Source organism: Zingiber officinale, chromosome 6B, assembly GCF_018446385.1.
Source record: "Zingiber officinale cultivar Zhangliang chromosome 6B, Zo_v1.1, whole genome shotgun sequence".
Lineage (NCBI taxonomy): Eukaryota > Viridiplantae > Streptophyta > Magnoliopsida > Zingiberales > Zingiberaceae > Zingiber > Zingiber officinale.
The window spans coordinates 50,540,480-50,559,750 of record NC_055996.1 but is presented as its reverse complement, the minus strand read 5'-3'; the positions used below and the strand labels follow the sequence as shown (position 1 = coordinate 50,559,750).

At 36.8% G+C, this 19,271-nt stretch overlaps 1 protein-coding gene across 1 annotated transcript in view; it reads left to right on the top strand.

Annotated features, from left to right (window-relative positions):
* The first annotated feature begins 13,850 nt into the window (after positions 1 to 13,850).
* Positions 13,851 to 19,271, top strand: part of LOC121992419 — a 40,770-nt gene continuing 35,349 nt past the window's right edge. The window contains exon 1 of the mRNA XM_042546773.1: positions 13,851 to 14,265. Coding sequence (XP_042402707.1) covers positions 14,075 to 14,265 — 191 coding nt within the window. The 5' untranslated portion in view covers positions 13,851 to 14,074. The remainder of the gene's footprint in view (positions 14,266 to 19,271) is intronic.

The window sequence follows — 19,271 nt, the reverse complement described above, 5'->3', positions numbered from 1 at the left end:
TTTCTCGAACTGAAATGATTGTGGCCGGCGTTGTTTGTTTGCAATGATAGAAAGCTACTTTTCTCCCCCCTTTTCCTCTTCCATCTTTTTGTGTGCTGAGGTGAAGGGATGGGTGCGTCAAGAGCTGGGTCCGATCTTGTTTCCATTTCTCTTCTCTTCTCTGTCGATTATAGATCTCCTCTGGTTTCGTGCTGGATTGTTTTGCATTTCGATGAACAATTTGTGCTGGATCCTTCAATTTACTTCTCCTCGATCGATCGTCGATTGCTATACGCCACCTTCTGCTGAGAAAGATAAACAATGAGATCCAACAGTAACTGTAAAGCATGGCGGATTGGTCATAGACATGAATTTATTTGCTAGATCCTTCAATCATGATGTCTTCTGGTATATGTTTTGGCTCAGTATTCTGCAACGTGCAAGCAGGAACACACACAAAAATAAATAAATAAATAAATAATTTTATTAATCAGATGCTTTTGCAATGTGTATATATTATTATTTTTTTCTTTTTAGTCTGGTAGAGTGTCATAGTTTTGTCTGATCAAAAATCTAAAATTTGAGATTCATTTATGGTATATTATTAAAAAAAATCTCTAGTGAGTTTGAGAATGTGAGACCAGATCCTGACACAAAAAAAAAAAAAATCACGGATAGACTATTTGTAATTATGATCAGATCGTAATCAGATCGTAATCGTGATCATATCATAATTAGTTGTGATCCCTCTTTAAGTTTATTATCCCTAGGTATTAGTTTGAGTCGGGACGGGTGGCCGGAAGTTGCCGAGAGGTCGTTCCCCGCTTAGCGCTTGGCCACTTGCCCACGGCTAGTGGTCGGTGGCCTCTAGGTACCCGTCCCAACTTAAACTATAACCTGAGGGGACAATGAACCCAGGGAGGGATCGCAACTAATTACGGTTGAATCGCGGCCACGATCCTACCACAATTACAAGTGGTTCATCCCCTGATCCACTTTTTTATGAACTAGGAGATCTGCCTCCTGAGAATGTTGACCGCCAGGAGGGTCTTCATGCGTATTTTCTTAATTTACCTAGATGATCGGTGAAAATTTTCTATGGGGTTAGGTCAGTTATATGTGTCTCCTCACACCATGTTATCTACAATATAAATTAAATGGACAACTACACTTAGCATAAATGTAGACATTTGACCAATGTGATTCTTATTTAAAAATAAATATTTATACAAAAAGCTAGACTTTTAGTATATACTCTAACAAGTATACCATGATTGGTACTCCTAGACAAAATGGTATAGCTGAACATCGCAATTATACCCTAAAAGACATGGTAAAAAGTATGATGACTTTCACTTCTCTACCAGAGTTTTTGTGAAGTGAAGCACTCAAGACTATAGTTTACCTACTCAATAGAGTACATAGTAAGGCAGTAACTAAAACCTCATTCGAGGTGTGGACAGATAGAAAACCTAGCATTAGACATTTATACATCTAGGGTTGTCCAACTAAAGCTAGGCCTTACAGGCCTAATGAAAAGAAACTGTATTGAAGAATAGTTAGATGTAATTTTGTAGATTACTCTGAGAAGTCAAGAGGGTATAAATTTTATGATCTCTCTAATAGATCCTTTTGAAAAAAGAAATATCAAGTTCATTGAGGATAGTGAGAGTGATAAGGTTAGGGAAGTATCTTTTGAGGAATGCGTTGGCGCTAACCTCCTATGGTCACTACTAGTGTAATCAGTAGCGGTGTGGTTACCATAACGCATGCACATTATGGCTATCACACATCCAATAAGCGTAGTAAACTAAGATATTCTCATGATATCTCCAATGTAATTGGAGGAGTCTACCGCTGAAATTGAAGTACTGCCTCATATTTATGTGCAAGTACCACAACCACCTCAAACATAAGTATATTTAAGACAATCCACAAGGGAATAGAGAACCACGAATTCTTATGATTATGTTTATCTCCAAGAGCATGATTTTGACATAGGGTTGGAAAGTGATCTTACATCTTTCTAAGAAATCAAATAATGCTCTAACCTTGAAAGGTGGATTAACACCATGTAAGAATAGTTGAAGCCTATGGCAAACAATGACATTTAGGAACTTATCGAATTACCTAAAGGTAAGAAGACCGTTGGTTGTAAATAGATATTTAAAACCAAATAGGATTTAAGGGCCAATATCGAAAAGTATAAGGCTCGTCTTGTTGCTAAGTGATTCACTCAGAAAGAAAATATTGATTATAAGGAGACTTTCTCACCTATATCGACAAAAGACTCCCATAGGATAATCATGGCACTTATAACTCATTATAATTTGAAACTATATCAAATGGACGTAAAGATTGCATTCCTTAATGAAGATATAGAGAAGTCTATATATATGGTGCAACTAGAGAACTTTGAGTCTAAGGACTGAAAGCACCTAGTATGTAGATTAAAGAAGCCCATTTATGATTTAAAACAGCATCCTGTCAATGGTATTGAAAAATTTGATCAAGTAGTTATCTTATTTGGTTTTAAAGAGAACCCTGATGATTATGTTAGTGTAAGCCCTAAGAGCTAATCAAGAGTTAATTGACTTAGGATATATTATATCATATTTTATTAATAAAAGACAAAGGTTATGGTTATTATATTTGCTTCAGATCTATGTTAGATGAATAAGTATAATAATGTCCTACTATAATAGGTTCTAGTTTATAGCATATCAATTGGTTGAATTGATAGTAGGAGACTGTAGATATATATAGAATAATACTCTAAACTATTCCTAGTCAAGTACTAATATATAAGGGCAATATTAGTGCATTGAGACTAGCATGTAAGTCAATTGATAACTTAATCTCACAAGTCATGGATATAAGATATAAAGTTGGCATATGGGTATATATTAGAGAATATGTACTAAATTGACCTACCATGAGAATATTTCATGGATCGTTATATGAGTGTCATAAATATTCTCATAATGACTATTGGCATAAATAGTCCTTAGACCTGAAGTTACTACAATTCCTTATATAAGGAGTTGTGTATTTTAGTATCAACAAACATCACCTGTAAGAAGGTGGACTATAAAGTCGATTATTGAGTATACAATAAGTTATGCGGAGGGATGTGAGTGATGTAGATGAGATCTATCTCTTCCATATGACAAAAGTAATATCTATAAGCCCCTTGATTAAGTAGGAGTAGTAAAATGCATGGGCATGTCCAACTAAGTCAATATAAGATATTGAACTCATTTGATTAAGTGAGTCTACTTGGAGATCAAGAAATATAAAGATTGATAAGAGAATGTCATAATCTATTCTTCATTGATCAATCTAGATATTGAAGATAGAATGATCAAGTCATACATTATAATAGACACAGAAAAGTTAGGTCGGATCTTAATATTCTTGCTACTTGGGTAGTAATGATGCATTGCTAGATGTCACTCATTGCTTATGTATTTAAAGTGTTGTTTTAGATACATTTCCAATGTTACAAGAACCTATTAGGTCACACACAAAAAATATATTGATTTGGAGATGGGTTATTTTAGTTTGACTTAAACATGATTGACCCTAAAAATATAAGGTTAAGTCTAATCTGAATTAGAATCAAGTGAATTCAACCATTGGATTGTTGGATTGAGTTGAGTTAGACTCAAGTAAATTCAACCATTGGATCATTGGATTGAGTCTAATCCAAATTAAATTTAATAGATTAGACTCATCCACTAAGAATTAATGTCCATTAAAGAGATTAATGGATGGAGGATTAATGTCCTTTAAACAGCTTAATGGAGCATTAAAGAAAGGAAGACCAAAGTGCAAAAACCTTTTACATTCATTGGATGAGTACAAAAGGCCTTTTGCATTGCATTTTCGTGTAAGAGTTTTTGTTTATCTTCTTCCATCTCTTCTCTTGGCTGACCCACCCAAACTTGCTACCACAAAGAAGGTGGTTCTTCTCTAAATCTAAGTCTGTGCGACAAATGTGGAACGTGTTCATATGGATACCGTGGAGGCATGGGCGTTCTAATCACGCTGAGATTTACCGAAGAATTAAAGTTGCTATTAAGAGTATCATTCACGCAACAAAGTTAACTATTCTATATGATAGAGTAGCAAGAACGAGTATACCGTATTCGCATAGATCTTTGGAGGGAGCCTTTTTCCATTGCATTATATTATTTTTCGCATAAGATCTCTACAGATTAGTGCATATATGTTAAGTTCAATAGAAGCAAGTTTGTTATACTTATTTTGTACATGGACAATATATTGCTTGCGAGCAATAATAAGAGTCTCCTGCATGAAACCAAACCATTTCTATCTAGTAATTTTGAAATGAAAGATCTTGGTGAAGCATCCTTTATTTTAGGCATGCAGATCTATCATGATTGCTTAAGAGGTATTCTTAGACTTTTATAATAGACCTATATTGAAAAGGTACTTATAAGGTATGATATATAGAACTATACACCTAGTGGCATACTTATGTTAAGAGGTAACAAGTTCAACATACAATAATGTTCACGGCTTGAACTTGAAATAAAGAAAATGGAACAATTCTCATATGCATCAGCAGTGGGAAGTCCCATGTATGCACAACTTTGTACTCGATTAGATATAACATTTATAGTGGGGATGCTAGACAAATATATTAATAAACCAGGACCATCACACTAAAAAGTGGTAAAGAGAGTGATGTGAGATTTACAAAGAACTAAAAGACACATGCTCACATATCGAAGATAAGATCATTTGAAGGTGATTGAATATTCAAACTCTGATTTTGCTGAATGCTTAGATAGTAGGAGATCTAGTTTAGGCTATATTTTCATGCTGGCTAGAGAAGTTATATCTTGGAAGAGCGTCAAGCAAATGCTAATAGCTACTTCTACTATGCAGGCAGAGTTGATAGCATGATATGAAGCATCCAATCATGTGATTTGGCTATAGAACTTCATCACAGCATTACAGATCATTAATGACAATAACAGGCTACTAAGGATCTACTATGATAATAAAGCCGTAAAACTTTATGCCAAGAACAACCACAGTTCGTCGAAGTTCAAACACAACGACATCCAGTTTCTAGCGATTAAAGAAAGAGTTCAGAATTGTCAGACCATGATAGAGCACATCAGCATAGATTCCATATTGGCTGATCCACTCACCAAAGACTTGGTACCTAAGGTATTTCATGCACATGTTGTGCATATGAGAGTCTTTCTTATGGAAGAATAACTCATCTAGTACGAGTTTGTATTTATTTTATTACAATGAAGTAATAAAGATAAATATTTTATTTTGATTATTGTACATACTTAAAATTCAAAATATTCATGGGATTTTATTTATTTGTTGGGCACTCTGAAATACGATATCATGATTTACTACTATTGTTTAGCATTTGGTGTTTGTAAATATGATATACATTCTATTTAGAAATTATAAGGTTTAGATCATTATTTGCTATTGTAGTTTAGCATTTGGTATTTACAAATATGATCAGACCTTTTGGGTTACTTAGTACCAGTTGAAAATTAACATGTATTGATCATATTTTATATAATTTTCATTCTATATATCCACATCTTGATCTATGTCATTAATGACATTAGTGTTGTGATTATTGTTGTAGCTTGTTACGATCATATACAGTAGCTATGACCTCTTTAGTCCTATACCAATGAAGTTAATGTGCCAAATTATTTACAGAGGTATCTTATACCCATAAAGTATGATATTAACTAAAGTTACATTCGTGTATTATCTATAATCAAATATATCCCAAGTAGGAGATTGTTGGATTTAATATCCCTTAAGGTAGGCTCACATGTGATTTAAGAGACTTACGATACTGAAACCCATTAAGTGATCTAACTTAAAGTTATTGGGTTTCGGGTTATTAGATGTGGGTTCAATGTATATAACCCTTTAGCTCAATCTGTTATTATCTATGGGTTGATAACGGATTGGATTCCTATATAAAAGGAATGCCCCCATAGGATAATCTTGACAAAACTTTTAGTTTCCCATTGACTTAGAGCTTTTTGACGTCGTCACCCCCTAAGCCCCTTGGAAGATCCTGCTCGTTTGCTTCCGCTTCTTCTTCCTCCTCCTGAAGATCTTTTGTATTACTTTATTATGCCATGTTTTACATTGAAACTAGATCTTCTTGTTCTTGTTTTTCCTATTCGAATTTTTATTTTGGTTGTCTAGAATTCATGCGGCTTAGGTTTTACAAGATCTAACATTCATCACCAGTAGTGGAGATCTTGCATCTTTTCAGGTGGTGGTATATATTTTTGAGAAGGATAAGTAAATGGGTGTTATAACAGAGGAGATAGAATCACTGCATAAGAATAAAACATAGGATTTAGTCAGGTTTCCTGTGGGAAAACAATCTATAGGATGTAAGTAATTGTTCAAGAAGAAGAAAGAGTCGATAAATTAAATGGGCTACTAAGCAAGGAATTTGACATGAAAGATTTAGACGAGGCCAAGAAGATTCTTCGGATGGAGATTCACAGGGATAAAGCTGTAGGGAGATTATGGTTATCTCAACATAGCTATGTAAAGAAGGTGTTGGATAGGTTTAACATGAAGAATGCAAAGTCGGTGAGCACACTTTTAGCACATCACTTCAAGTTATCAGTATACAGTGCCCAAAAATGGAAGAGGAGTTTCAAGAGATATCAAAGGTTCCTTATGCCAATGTAGTTGGTTGTCTGATGTATGACATGATTTGTACGAGAATAGTTTAGCATTAGTAGTTAGTATGGTGAACAAGTTTCTCCCAAATCCAAGTCGACCGCATTGAGATGCAGTGAATTAGATTTTCAGATACTTGAGAAATATAACTAATTATGACATCATGTTCAGTAGACAACTGAAAGATCATTTAGTTGATGAGTACATGGATACATACTATGTAGGAGATTTAAATGGCAGGAGGTCTACTACAGGATACATGTTCACTGTGGTGGGGGGACCTATCTGTTGGAAGTCTATGATACAATCTATTGTTGTATTATCAACTACGAAGTTAAAGTACATGGCGGCAGCAGCTGAAGCTACGAATGAAGCTTTATGGTTTACAAGATTAGTCAGAGAACTATGTGTCTAGTAAGGTGGAGTCAAGTTGTTATGAGATAATCAAAATGTTATCTATTTGGTGAAGAATCAAGTGTATCATGTGAGAACTAAGCACATTAATGTGAGGTTTCATAAAATAGAGTTGATTACTTCTAAAGAAATTCAAATTGAGAATGTTCACATTCTAGGAAATGCTACAGACATGTTTACAAAATCAGTGACCCAGAGAAGTTCAAGTATTGTTTGAACTTGATCCATATCTCTAGATGCTAGAGGAAGGAAGCCCAGACTCAAAGATCCAAATGGAGTTTTACTTAAATACTAGTATTCTTCGAAAGGGTGAATATTCGTCAACGTGGAGATTGTTGACGAGTAGGTCATATCTGAGTGAAGGCCAATGCGAGGGATGTTATGGAAGAAAAGTATGTTATGATTTTTTTAATAGAATTTTATTACGATTTTTCGTAACAGAATTATATAATGAAAAATCATTATATAATTCTGTTATAGTTTTTCAAATCTAGTTTGACATGTTGGGGTTTGAGTACTATTTATAGGAATTATTATAAACCTATGATAATAATGATGTGGATTTTTTTGTGCAAAGAAAATTCTAATAAAGCTTCAACTTTTTTTGTGGAGTAAGCATACCGACGAATCACGATAACTCTTCTCCCTCTACTTCTTCCTCATATTTTGCTCTTTCTTGTGCGTCTTTATCTCGTTGCTCAGCGCGATCTCTTTTTCTTTTCCTTTTCTTTCTTGTTAGAGGTTCAAAGGTGTTATCCCCTAATAATATGTCATGTATATTTTTTTATTTTTGATATATTCTTATTACTTAATTAATTTGACTATGTATATTAATTACTTCAAAAATTATGTAATTGCGCTGCTATTGTTTAATTGACTCGAGAATATGGGAGATGAAAAAAAGATTCTATAAAATTGACTACGAAAGATAATTCATAAAAATAATTAATGATAAATAATTATATTTTATTACTATAATGTATTTTATTCTTTTAATTATTCTTTCGTTTAAAGTATACATATTATACATTAAATTTGTCGATATTTCTTAAGTTATTTAAATTAATTTTTTATTAAAAAATTAATAATTTAAGTATTTAAAGATATTTTTAATAATAATTCCTAAATACTTATCTAGTTTTCAAAAGAAAAAATAATTTAAAAAAAACATTAATTCCACATTACTGGAGAACATTTTTAAAAAATCGTGTCATATCTTTAAAAAAATGTCCAGATTTGATTTACTTATAGTAGAGAAATTAATGCTACGTTTACATGCAACATTAGGTACATCGCGTTGTCGGCGTTTGGTATCTATATGAAAAATTATTTTAATAGATCATGAGATTATTTTTTAAGGAATATAAAACATGTCATTAGATATATATCCTCTTCCATATAAAAAATTATTATGTTAAGATAAATATCTTTTTTAATTTATCTCTTTTCAGAAAGAAACTAAGTGATAATTTTAATTTTTTTCCCCTTCAATTACCTTCATCGCGTTAAAACCAATGTCAGAATGTTTGACCTCCAACCCTTTTAATCAATTAATAAATGTCTAGTCAACCACCAAGATGAGACTTGGCTAGTATCTTCAAAAGGCAGGCAACTTATTGAAATCTTTAGTTTGCTTCCAATCGATTTTTAGTTATCTACACATTAACCTCACATTTACTTTTTCTTTTGTTTTAAAAAAATCAGTATGGTATGTAAAATTTTTAAAAATTATTTTAAAATATTTGAAACTATTGTTATAATGGAAAATAATATATAAAAATATTTAAAAAATTTATCTTATGATTTCCAATATTTGTTTTTAATGACATTATTACTAAGTATTATGATAATGGAAAAGGTTGTCATGCAACCATTTTCACGACCTCCAACTAGGATTGTAAACAAGTCGAGCTTTGAGGTGTTCAAGCTTGTTTGATAAGGTAACCAAGTCGAGCCGAGCCGAGCCGAGCTTAAAATGAACCAAGCTTTTGAAATGTAACGTCCGTCCTACTTATTACCCTAAAACCTAAGTCACGGACGTTATATTTTTCATACCTTCTAAAGATTTCGTTATATGCACACTGTTCGGTTCAAAGATCTACTCTGAACTTGTTTCGACTGTTGAGTCGTGGTTTGGAGCGATGCAGAGCTGAGATGAAGTCTAGAGCTGCTAGAGGGTCTGGGTCGTATGACCCTGATCGACTGTGTAGCCTCACCCGAGAAGGAGCTAGTCGTGGCCGTGTGGTGATAACCGGCCGTGTGACCTTACCGGGCCCGAGTCTAGAAACGACCGTGTGTGCCACACGGCCGTGTAAGGCCTTCCCTGCTAGTGTAGGGCACGACCATGTAAAGGACACACGGTCGTGTCACCTTTGAAGCAAGACCCATCACCTGACCATGTGTGTCACACGACCGTGTGACATTTCCAGAGGCTAAGCCTTGCATGGCCGTATGTAGCACATGACCGTGTAACCCCTTCCAGAGATTAGGTTGGGCACGACCGTGTAAGTCCTCCAGAGAGGAAACATGGCACGACTGTGTAAATTTACACGGCGGTGTCAACTTGGCCAAGAGAAGAAAGGTCGGGTCGTGTGACTCCACACGGTCGTGTCACGGCCGTGTGGGGATCACACACCCCACTTTGGCACGACCGTGTGAAACCACACGACCGTGTCACCTTGGCCGAGAGCAGGAGGTGTACGACCGTGTGAATTCACACGGTCGTGTCACTTTGGCTGAAAGGGAGAGGACCAGGCCCGTGTGACTCCACACGGTCGTGTTACGGGTCGTGTAGGGGTCACGCTCAGCCCTACAAATGAGGTTGTTCTCCCCTTTGTTCTCCTCCTTGGACTATCATTCTATCCCTTTTCTTGAGGAAGAGTCTGTGACACACTAATTACTACCAAACTGTAAATCATCATAAGCAACTCTTAACGGTGTTTGTTTCATGCATAGCCAAAAGATAGGAAAATACACTACACCAAGGTTTAACATGTTCCTTGCACTAGCAAGTTCCAGGATCTTCTTCTACGGTTCCGACACATACACCCACCGAGCACTGTTCCTGATGCCCCCTCTTACTCGAGCTTTCCTTTACCTTTATCTACAGTACAAGGAAATGCAAATCTATAAGTGGATGCTTAGTAAGTACTATCTACTCACAAAACGATACATTAAAAGAAGACATGCTTTTTAAAACTGCTGGAGGAAAACGCAAGCATGCACTTGACAGTAACTCACACTAAAACCATACTTCGGAAATATATACATGACATGCATTTTTAAAACCAGTTTATCATGCGAACCATCAACTTAATAACCATTCTAGGAATATAAGGAATATAGGATTCTTGGCATATTATAGAGTTCATCAAGGCTACACAATATGACTCAAATTCTCAACTTGGGAAGCTTACACTAAAACAAGCCATGAAGTTTGAAAACATTTTAGTACATAATTAGTGAAAATAATAATTATTTTACTTTGGGCCTGACATTGTACCACTTTATGCGCATCTTTAATAAGATCCGAGGTAGTTAATCCCGAACCTATCAAGGTACTACTAGGCGATCTAGGGGTCTAGGGGTGATTTAGGAGCCCACCCATGGACCTTGTGTCCGGTACATGTCTTTTTAAATTAAAATACTTTCTTTTAACTATTAATTTCTTGTACTTGCACTTGCTTGGTATTTAACCAAACACCTTATGTGCGTTTAATTCCCCCGTACTTATAGGGAAGTACTTTAGGCACTTGATTATACTTCTTAGTCCCAAAACTTAATGAGAAGCAAATCGAGATGATCTAAACATGCTCTTAATCCCAAAAATTTAGAGGGCATCATACATAATATGGCATGCTTCTTCCTTAACACGTCTAAATCATATTTCAACATGCATCTTCTAAATCATGCATAAAAGACATTACAAAACACATCTTTAAAGCAACTTATACTGCATGTGAAAGATACTTACATCCTTTCGCTATTCCTTACGATTATACCACTAGGGTTTTGGGAGAATAAGCCTCCCTTATATGCCTTGGTCTCCGGATTTCTCCTCCCCTACGTACTAATCCTCATGGAGAAGCCTCCTCTTAGGTTCTTTTCTTGAAAAGCTTTGGAAATTTGGAATCCTAGGGTTCTTGGCCGAAAAAGTACAAGAGGGGAGAGGGAATTCAGCTAGGGAGGAAGAAAGGGAATCAAGAGTTAGGTTTTTAGTCTCTTCATTTCCTTTTTATACTAAGTGGAAGTTGAAACATCTCCTCGCACAAAATCTGCTTATAAGGAATTGTTTCCTATTGCTAATGTGATGCTTTACCACCACCCTAATGGTAACTTAAACTAATCTCAACTAAGAGGTCTCGGGTTAAAATCTTTGCCCGGGCCATTTATGAATATATTTTTATTTCTTTTCTCTTCTTTTATTTCTTTTTGCCCTTTTAAAATAGAGGAAATTTACGGGTGTTACATGAAATGAGTGTTCAAGCTTGACTTGGTTTATTTTTTATGAGCTTGAGCTTGTTTGAAGCTTGACTTGAACTTGGTTCATTTAGATGTTATCAAGCTCTCAATTCAACCTTGGTTTGAGCTTGGCTTGAGTTTGGTCCGTTTAGATTTTATCAAACTCTCAATTTAAGTTTGTTTGATTGTTCGAAACTTTTAGTTATTTGATTGGTTATTGAGTTTGATAATTTAAATTTTTTAATTTTATTTTATTATTTATTTAGCATATTGAAAAGAGTTTTATTAATAAATATGGTTCGTTAACATTGTTCACGAACGTTAACGAGCTGAACACATATGTGTTCAACCTTGTTTGTTTAGCTTAACGAGCTATTCAAACTTGTTTGTTTAATTAATCTTATGTATATCGAACGAACATAAACAAGCTCTTACCAAGCCGAACACCAAGTTTATTCACGAACGCTTGATTCATTTACAACCCTACCTCCAACATTATAGTAGAAAAGGTCGAAGCATTCTGTCACAATAGGTCTTTAATCAATTTATATTTGCAAATCATAAGGCGGAGTCTTTAATATAGATTAACACGAGGTTAATGAGCAAAATCTTCTTTTGGATTCTATAAAGAACTACAAATTGTAAAGATGCATGACAACATTGATATCTAGATTAAGATACTACGTGACACAGTCATCATATTGAGTCATCTAAAACAGGGAGCCACAGTTAATTGCTAAACGTTCGAGTGACTAAGCACCCTGAGTGTTCGAGTGGTCGAGTGCTAAACTCCCGAGCACCCGAGTGATGATAATCACCCAAGTGTTGATCACCTGAGCACCTAAGCACTTAAGCTCCTGAGCATGGTCGAGCAACCTGAGCACCTGAGTGTTGATCACCCGAGCACCTTGAGTGGGCGAGTGGCTGAGCGCTCGATCGTCAAACGTTTGATTGCCCAAGTGTCAAACATTGCTCAAGCCTAGTGAATTGCGGAACACTGAATACTCGAGCAGTCGAGCACCTTAAGTGCCCAAGCACCTAAGTGCCAAATTCTCGAGCACCCCAATCACCCAAACGTTGATCACCCGAGCACTCGAGCCTTGATCGTCTGAGTACCTTGAGTGTCAAGTGCCAAATTCTTGAGCACTCGAATGCGATTGAGCACCCTGATCACCCGAGCGCTGATCGTTTGAGCACTCGAGTACTGATCACTCGAGCATCCTGATCACCCAAGAGTTGATCGTTTAAGCACTCAAGTGCTAGCTGATCACTCAATGACTCAAGCACTCGAGCGCCAATCGCTCGAGCATCTCAAATGTTGTTTGGTCGAGCACCCAAATGTTGATCATTTGAGCACGATCGAGCACCCCAATCACCAAAGCGTTGATCGTCGCCCCCCGAGCACCTTGAGTGTCGAGTGGTCAAGTCCTCTAAGTCCAAATGGATTGTGCTCCCAAGCCCGAACACATGAGAGTCTCTTTTCACGTGTTTGTCGTAAAGGATTGCACTCGTTGGTGGAGATGAAAGAGGCACGCTTTTGGAAAGAGGTGACATAATTTTTCATCGCTCTTCTCCGCCTATATACGATAATGATATCATCATCACAGAGGTATGATGAAAATGTAATTCTACGCCAATTTGCCTCGCCAAATAACTCCCAACAAGCCCTTCGATACATGTTATTTCTTGCAGAGTTAACCACATCTAAAAAATCTTTTTAGCAATCTTGAAAGCATCGTCAATAGCTCTCGATGCTATGGTATAGTGGAATGACTTTAAATTATCATTTAAACATTCGTGGCTTGATTTCCAACTATAATATATTTATAGGATTTTTTTTAAATCAGACATATAATTACAAGATACTAGACTTGTGGACCATCATCATATTTTTCATTATCCAATAAAAAACAAAGGGTATCCCAAAAGAAAAGGGATGACACAAAATACCTCTCAATTGATAAATCTATTAGAAAATTAAAATGTTTCTAAATTCTAGGTGCGCCTGCTGAATAAATAAGGAACGGCCCAAAGTATTAAACTAAAACTAACATCTCCACTAAGAATCGTATTACACACTAACTAAACAAACGAGCCAAATTACCAAACTAAAACTAGCACCAAAAAACTTCACTCCAAATCCACCCTTTTACTTAACCGAAACGGGCTCACGGTTCGGAGGGCGACGATTGGCGAGACTGAGACCAGGCCCCGCCACCGCGTGATCTTGTAGCTAGTGGCTGAAGCGGGTAGGTGGGGATCGCAGTCGGCACCGCATCGAGCCTATTGTATCCCGTAGCTTCTCCCCCTTTTGACCCTTGTCAGTTGTATCGGCGCAGATGATCCGTTGCCTTGGAGGCGCAGTAATTGCGACCTTGCGCATCAAGAATGGTACCGGGAAACGGGGACATGACGAAGAGTTCACTGCCCTAGGACGGACCTGGTTGGATTCGAGAAAGAGGAAGGACCTCGATTGTTTCTGGGGAGAGAGGAGATGGCGATGATGAACAAGACGCGCGATTTGATCCAAGGGATCGTGCGGGAGAAGTCGCTCAAGTGGGTGCTCAGCCGCCGAACTTCCTTCGAGGATGAGTACGAGGAGATGCGCCACTCGCCATCCGGCCGGAGGAAGTGGATATCTGACCTTTCTCCTGTGGCCAACGTCATCGTCGGCCGTTGCTCCCAGTACGTTGGCCGTCTTCATCACTTGCTATTCATATTGATATTCCTGATTCGAAGTTGATTACACTACCGGTAACTACTAATGTAACTTGAGATAAAAGACTGCGATCTAGGGTTCGAGTTTGTCCTCACTTTAGAATTGGCTTTATTGCGACAAAGCCTAAGTTAGGGAATGTAACCGCGCGACGAGGTGAGAGTTAGAGGGCTTTGTGGGCGCCTCATTGAGCCTGCTCGAGAAGTTGGTTAGCTGCCTATTTAAAGGGTTTTCATCGAGTAATGATTAGACATGGTCGACCACCATTGTTCCATGTTTCGGCTTACTTGAATGTGATACTGTTCGTAAGCTCGAGCTTACACAATGACGACGACTACTGTCCTTTTGCTAACATGTATATTCATTTAGCCAAACCACCATAATTAGATCCTACTTGCTTGTTGGCTAGATTCCATATGAAGCAGCCACTTGTCTAGGTTAAATTCAAGACTTTTGCGCTGGGATCTAACTCAAGATTTGCCACTATCTCATAGCAATGCCAGATTGGGAAATTTGGATTTGGTTTTAATCCCTAAAATCTGTTTCTTCTATATATTGTATTTTTGTCTAAGCTTGAGATGCAGCTTGGTTTTGTACCTACTCAGGTGAGGGTCTACTTGTTTCCGGTGGAGCGGCTGAGATGCATTCAGTAGGGAAACAACAGACAACATTTTGACAGCCTATCGTAATTGTTGGGGAATATTCCTTTGAAATCTTCTTTGAAAACTAATTGGTTTTCCATTAATGAGTCAGTTATAACAGTGTTCTCCGTCAATAACTTCAGTAATGATGTGGAGCATAAACGACAAAGGAGGTAGAAAAAAGATTCCTCAAAACTATCATGAAACATCCAGGTTATACTTTCTTGCATCACCTTAAAAATTCTAACAAACCGGGCACCACCTCACAATCGCGAAGGTTATGTGAGGGGTATAAAAAGGGGAATCCTCTCAAGGTATGTAAGGAACTATAGCGCTAAACACGTCGAAAAGCGCAGCGGAAAAATAAGTTCCTATCTAGAAGATCATGCAAAGGAAACCATATACTAAGTTTTGTTAAAAGATATATACCTTTGCTGCGTGCCCTTCGCAATCCCGATAACAACGTTTCTTTAGGATGTAGATCTCAGCGCGATCAACAAGTCCGCACCTCTATGGTATCTACACGAACACGTTCTCCGTCCATCTCACGAACTCACGAAATGGAGAAAAAAACAATCAAAGGTTGTGCTAGCAACCTCTCGTGGAAGTTTTGGCTAAGAGTGGAAGAAGGAAGAAGAGCAAAAACCAAGAAGAGCCCCATCACCCAAAAGGTCACTCCATCTATACAAGGTGACTTCACAAAAGGGTTACTTTACCAAATAGATTACTTCACCAAAAATGTAACTTTATCAAAAAGGTTACTTCACCTAAAGGATACTTTTTCAAATGACTTTTGTATTCATCCAATGAATACAAAATATTTTTGTCTCTTGATCTTCCATTTGATTAATGATATGTTAATCTTTATTAATATTCATTAATCTTAATGGGTTAGATTTAGAATATTAGATTAACCATTAACCCAATAAGCCATTAACCCAATAAACCAATGAGTCTAGACCCATTACTCAATAAGTCTAATCCGAATTCATTCGAGTCTAACTCAATGTGTATAATTCGGATTAAATTTAACTCTATAATTCATCTCCAAATCAACATGTTCTTTGTGTGTGACCCAATAGACTCTCGTAACGTTGACAATGTATCTAAAACTATTTTAGAAACATAAGCAATGAGTGACATCTAGCAATGTATTATTGCTATCCAAGTGACAAGAATGTCGAGATCCGACCTAATCTTTCCATGTCTATTATCTTGTATAACTCAATCCTTCTATCCTTGATATCTAGATTGATCAATGAGGCATAGAATGTGTCATCCTCTTATCAATCTTTGTGTTTCTTGATCTATAAGTAGACACTCAATCAAATAAGCTCAATATCTCATATTGACTCATTTAAGCATGACCATGCATTCTTGTGTCCTACTAATCAAGGGACCCACAGATATCGCTTCCGTCATATGGAAGGGATATATCCCATTTACATCACTCATATCTCTCCACATAATTCATTGTATACCCAATGATCGACTTTATTGTCCACCTTGTTACAAGTGACATTTGTCGATACTAAAGTACACAACTCCTTATATAGGGAACCGTAGTGACTTCAAGTCTAAGGACTATTCATAATAGTCACATGAGAATGTTTATGACACTCATATAACGATCCATGAAACATTTTCATGGCGGGTCATTCAGTATATATTCTCTAATATATATCCATATGTCAACCTGATATCTCATATCCATGACTTATGAGATTAAGTTATCCGTTGACCTACATGCTAGTCTTAATGCATTAATATTGTCCTTGTATATTAATGCTTGATTAGCAATAGTTAAGAGTAGTGTTCCATGTATATCTACAATATCTTACTATCAATTCAACCAATTAATATGTTGTAGATAAGAACCTACTACCCAATGACATTATTATACTTATTCAATCGGCACTAAATTGAAATAAATATAGTAACTAACTTTGCCTTTTATTAATAATGATATATGATACAAAACGATCCCTTTACAATCATCTCATAATTGGTACTAGGACTAATACTAACAATCTCCCACTAGCACTAGTACCAATCACTAAGATATCGAATACCTATGGACCTAGTGTGACCATCATGCTTCCTCTATGTCAAAGCCTTAGTTAAAAGATCTGCAATGTTAGCATCGGTCGGGACTCTGCATATCCTTACATCTCCTCTATCGACAATCTCTCGAATGAGATGGAATCGTCGTAGTATGTATTTGGATCTCTGATGAGAGTGAGATTCCTTAGCCTGTGCAATAACCCCATTATTATCACAATAAAGGTCTATTGAGTTCGCTATATTAGGAACAATACCAAGCTTTGTGATGGACTTCCTGATCCAAACAGCCTCCTTTGCTGCAGCTGAAGGAGCAATGTACTCGGCCTCTGTTGTAGAATCAGCTACTGTGTCTTGCTTTGAATTCTTCCAGCTCACAGCACCACCATTTAAGCAAAACACATACCCTGACTGCGATCTGTAATCATCCTTGTCAGTTTGGAAGCTAGCATCGGTGTAACCCTTTACAACAAGCTCTTCATCGCCTCCAAAGATCAAGAAATAATCGTGATTCCTTCTCAAGTACTTAAGAATATTTTTGATTGCTGTCCAGTGACCTTCACTGGGATCTAACTGGTATTTGCTCGTCATGCTTAAAGCATACGAGACATCTGGGCGAGTACAAAGTATGACACACATGATAGACCCTATAACAGATGCATAAGGAATATGATCCACGTGATCCCTTTCTTCCTTAGAAGAGGGACATTGAGTCTTCGAAAGACTCACACCATGTGACATCGGCAAGAATCCCTTTTTGGAATTCTCCATGGCAAAACATTTAAGCACCTTATCAATGTATGTACTCTGACTTAGGTCAAACAATCTTTTAGATCTATCTCTATAGATCTTGATGCCTAAAATATAGACTGTTTCACTTAAGTCTTTCATTGAAAAACAATTCCCAAGCCAAGTCTTCACTGACTGAAGAGTAGGAATATCATTTCCAATGAGAAGTATGCCATCTACATACAATATGAGAAAGATGACTGTGCTCCCACTAACCTTCTTGTAGACACAAGGTTCATCTTCATTCTTAATGAAACCAAACGTTTTGATCGCATCATCAAATCGAAGATTTCAGCTTCTAGAAGCTTGCTTTAATCCATAAATAGATCTTTCCAGCTTACAAACCTTTGTAGCATTCTTTGGATCTACAAAACCTTCAGGTTGTGCCATGTACACATCCTTGAACAGATTTTCGTTAAGAAATGCGGTTTTGACATCCATCTGCCAGATCTCATAATCATAGTAAGCTGCAATAGTAAGTAAAATCCGAATAGACTTGAGCATCGCAACTGGTGAAAAAGTTTCATCATAGTTTATATCATGAATTTGCTTGAAACCTTTAGCTACCAATCTACCTTTATAGGTATGCATATGCCCATCCTTGTCAGTCTTCACTTTGAAGACCCACTTACACCCAATGGGTTTGATCCCTTCAGGTGGATCAACCAAAGTCCATACTTAGTTAGTGTGCATGAATTCCATTTCAGATCTCATGGCCTCTAGCCACTTTTCAGAATCTGGACCCTGTACAGCTTCCTGATAAGACATAGGTTCGTTGAGACCAACTAGCATTACATCACCGTTGTCAGACAAGAGAAAAGAATATCTCTCAGTTTGACGACGAGCCCTATCAGATCTGCGTAGAGCTTGTGCTACTTGAACAAGTTGTTGCTCCACAATTTCTTATGGTGTAACAAAATCATGATCCACAATATCTTGTGGTACCTGTTCAGTTTCCATTAAGGCTTCGGTGCTAGTTTGTGTATCTTGAATTTCTTCAAGATTGACTTGACTCCCACTAGTTTTTCTAAAATTGAATTCCTTTTCTAGAAAAACACTAGTTCTGGCAATAAACACTTTGCCTTATGTGGGATTATAGAAGTAATATCCATTTGTTTTCTTGGAATATCCTACAAAGTAGCACTTGTCTAATTTGGGTCCTAGTTTATCTGAGACTTGTTGTCGAACGTAAGCGTCACATTCCCAAATCTTCATGAAAGACATCTTGGGACTCTTCCTAGTCCATATTGTATATGGTGTCTTTATGACAACCTTAGATGGAACGCGGTTAAGTGTGAAAGCGGCTGTCTCTAGAGCATATCCCCAGAAGGAAGTAGGAAGTTCTGTTTGACTCATCATCGATTGTACCATATCTAATAAAGTACGATTTCTCCTTTTTGATACACCATTCCATTGTGGTGTGCCAGGTGGAGTAAGTTGAGATATGGTTCCACACTCAACGAGATGGTCATGAAATTCTTGGC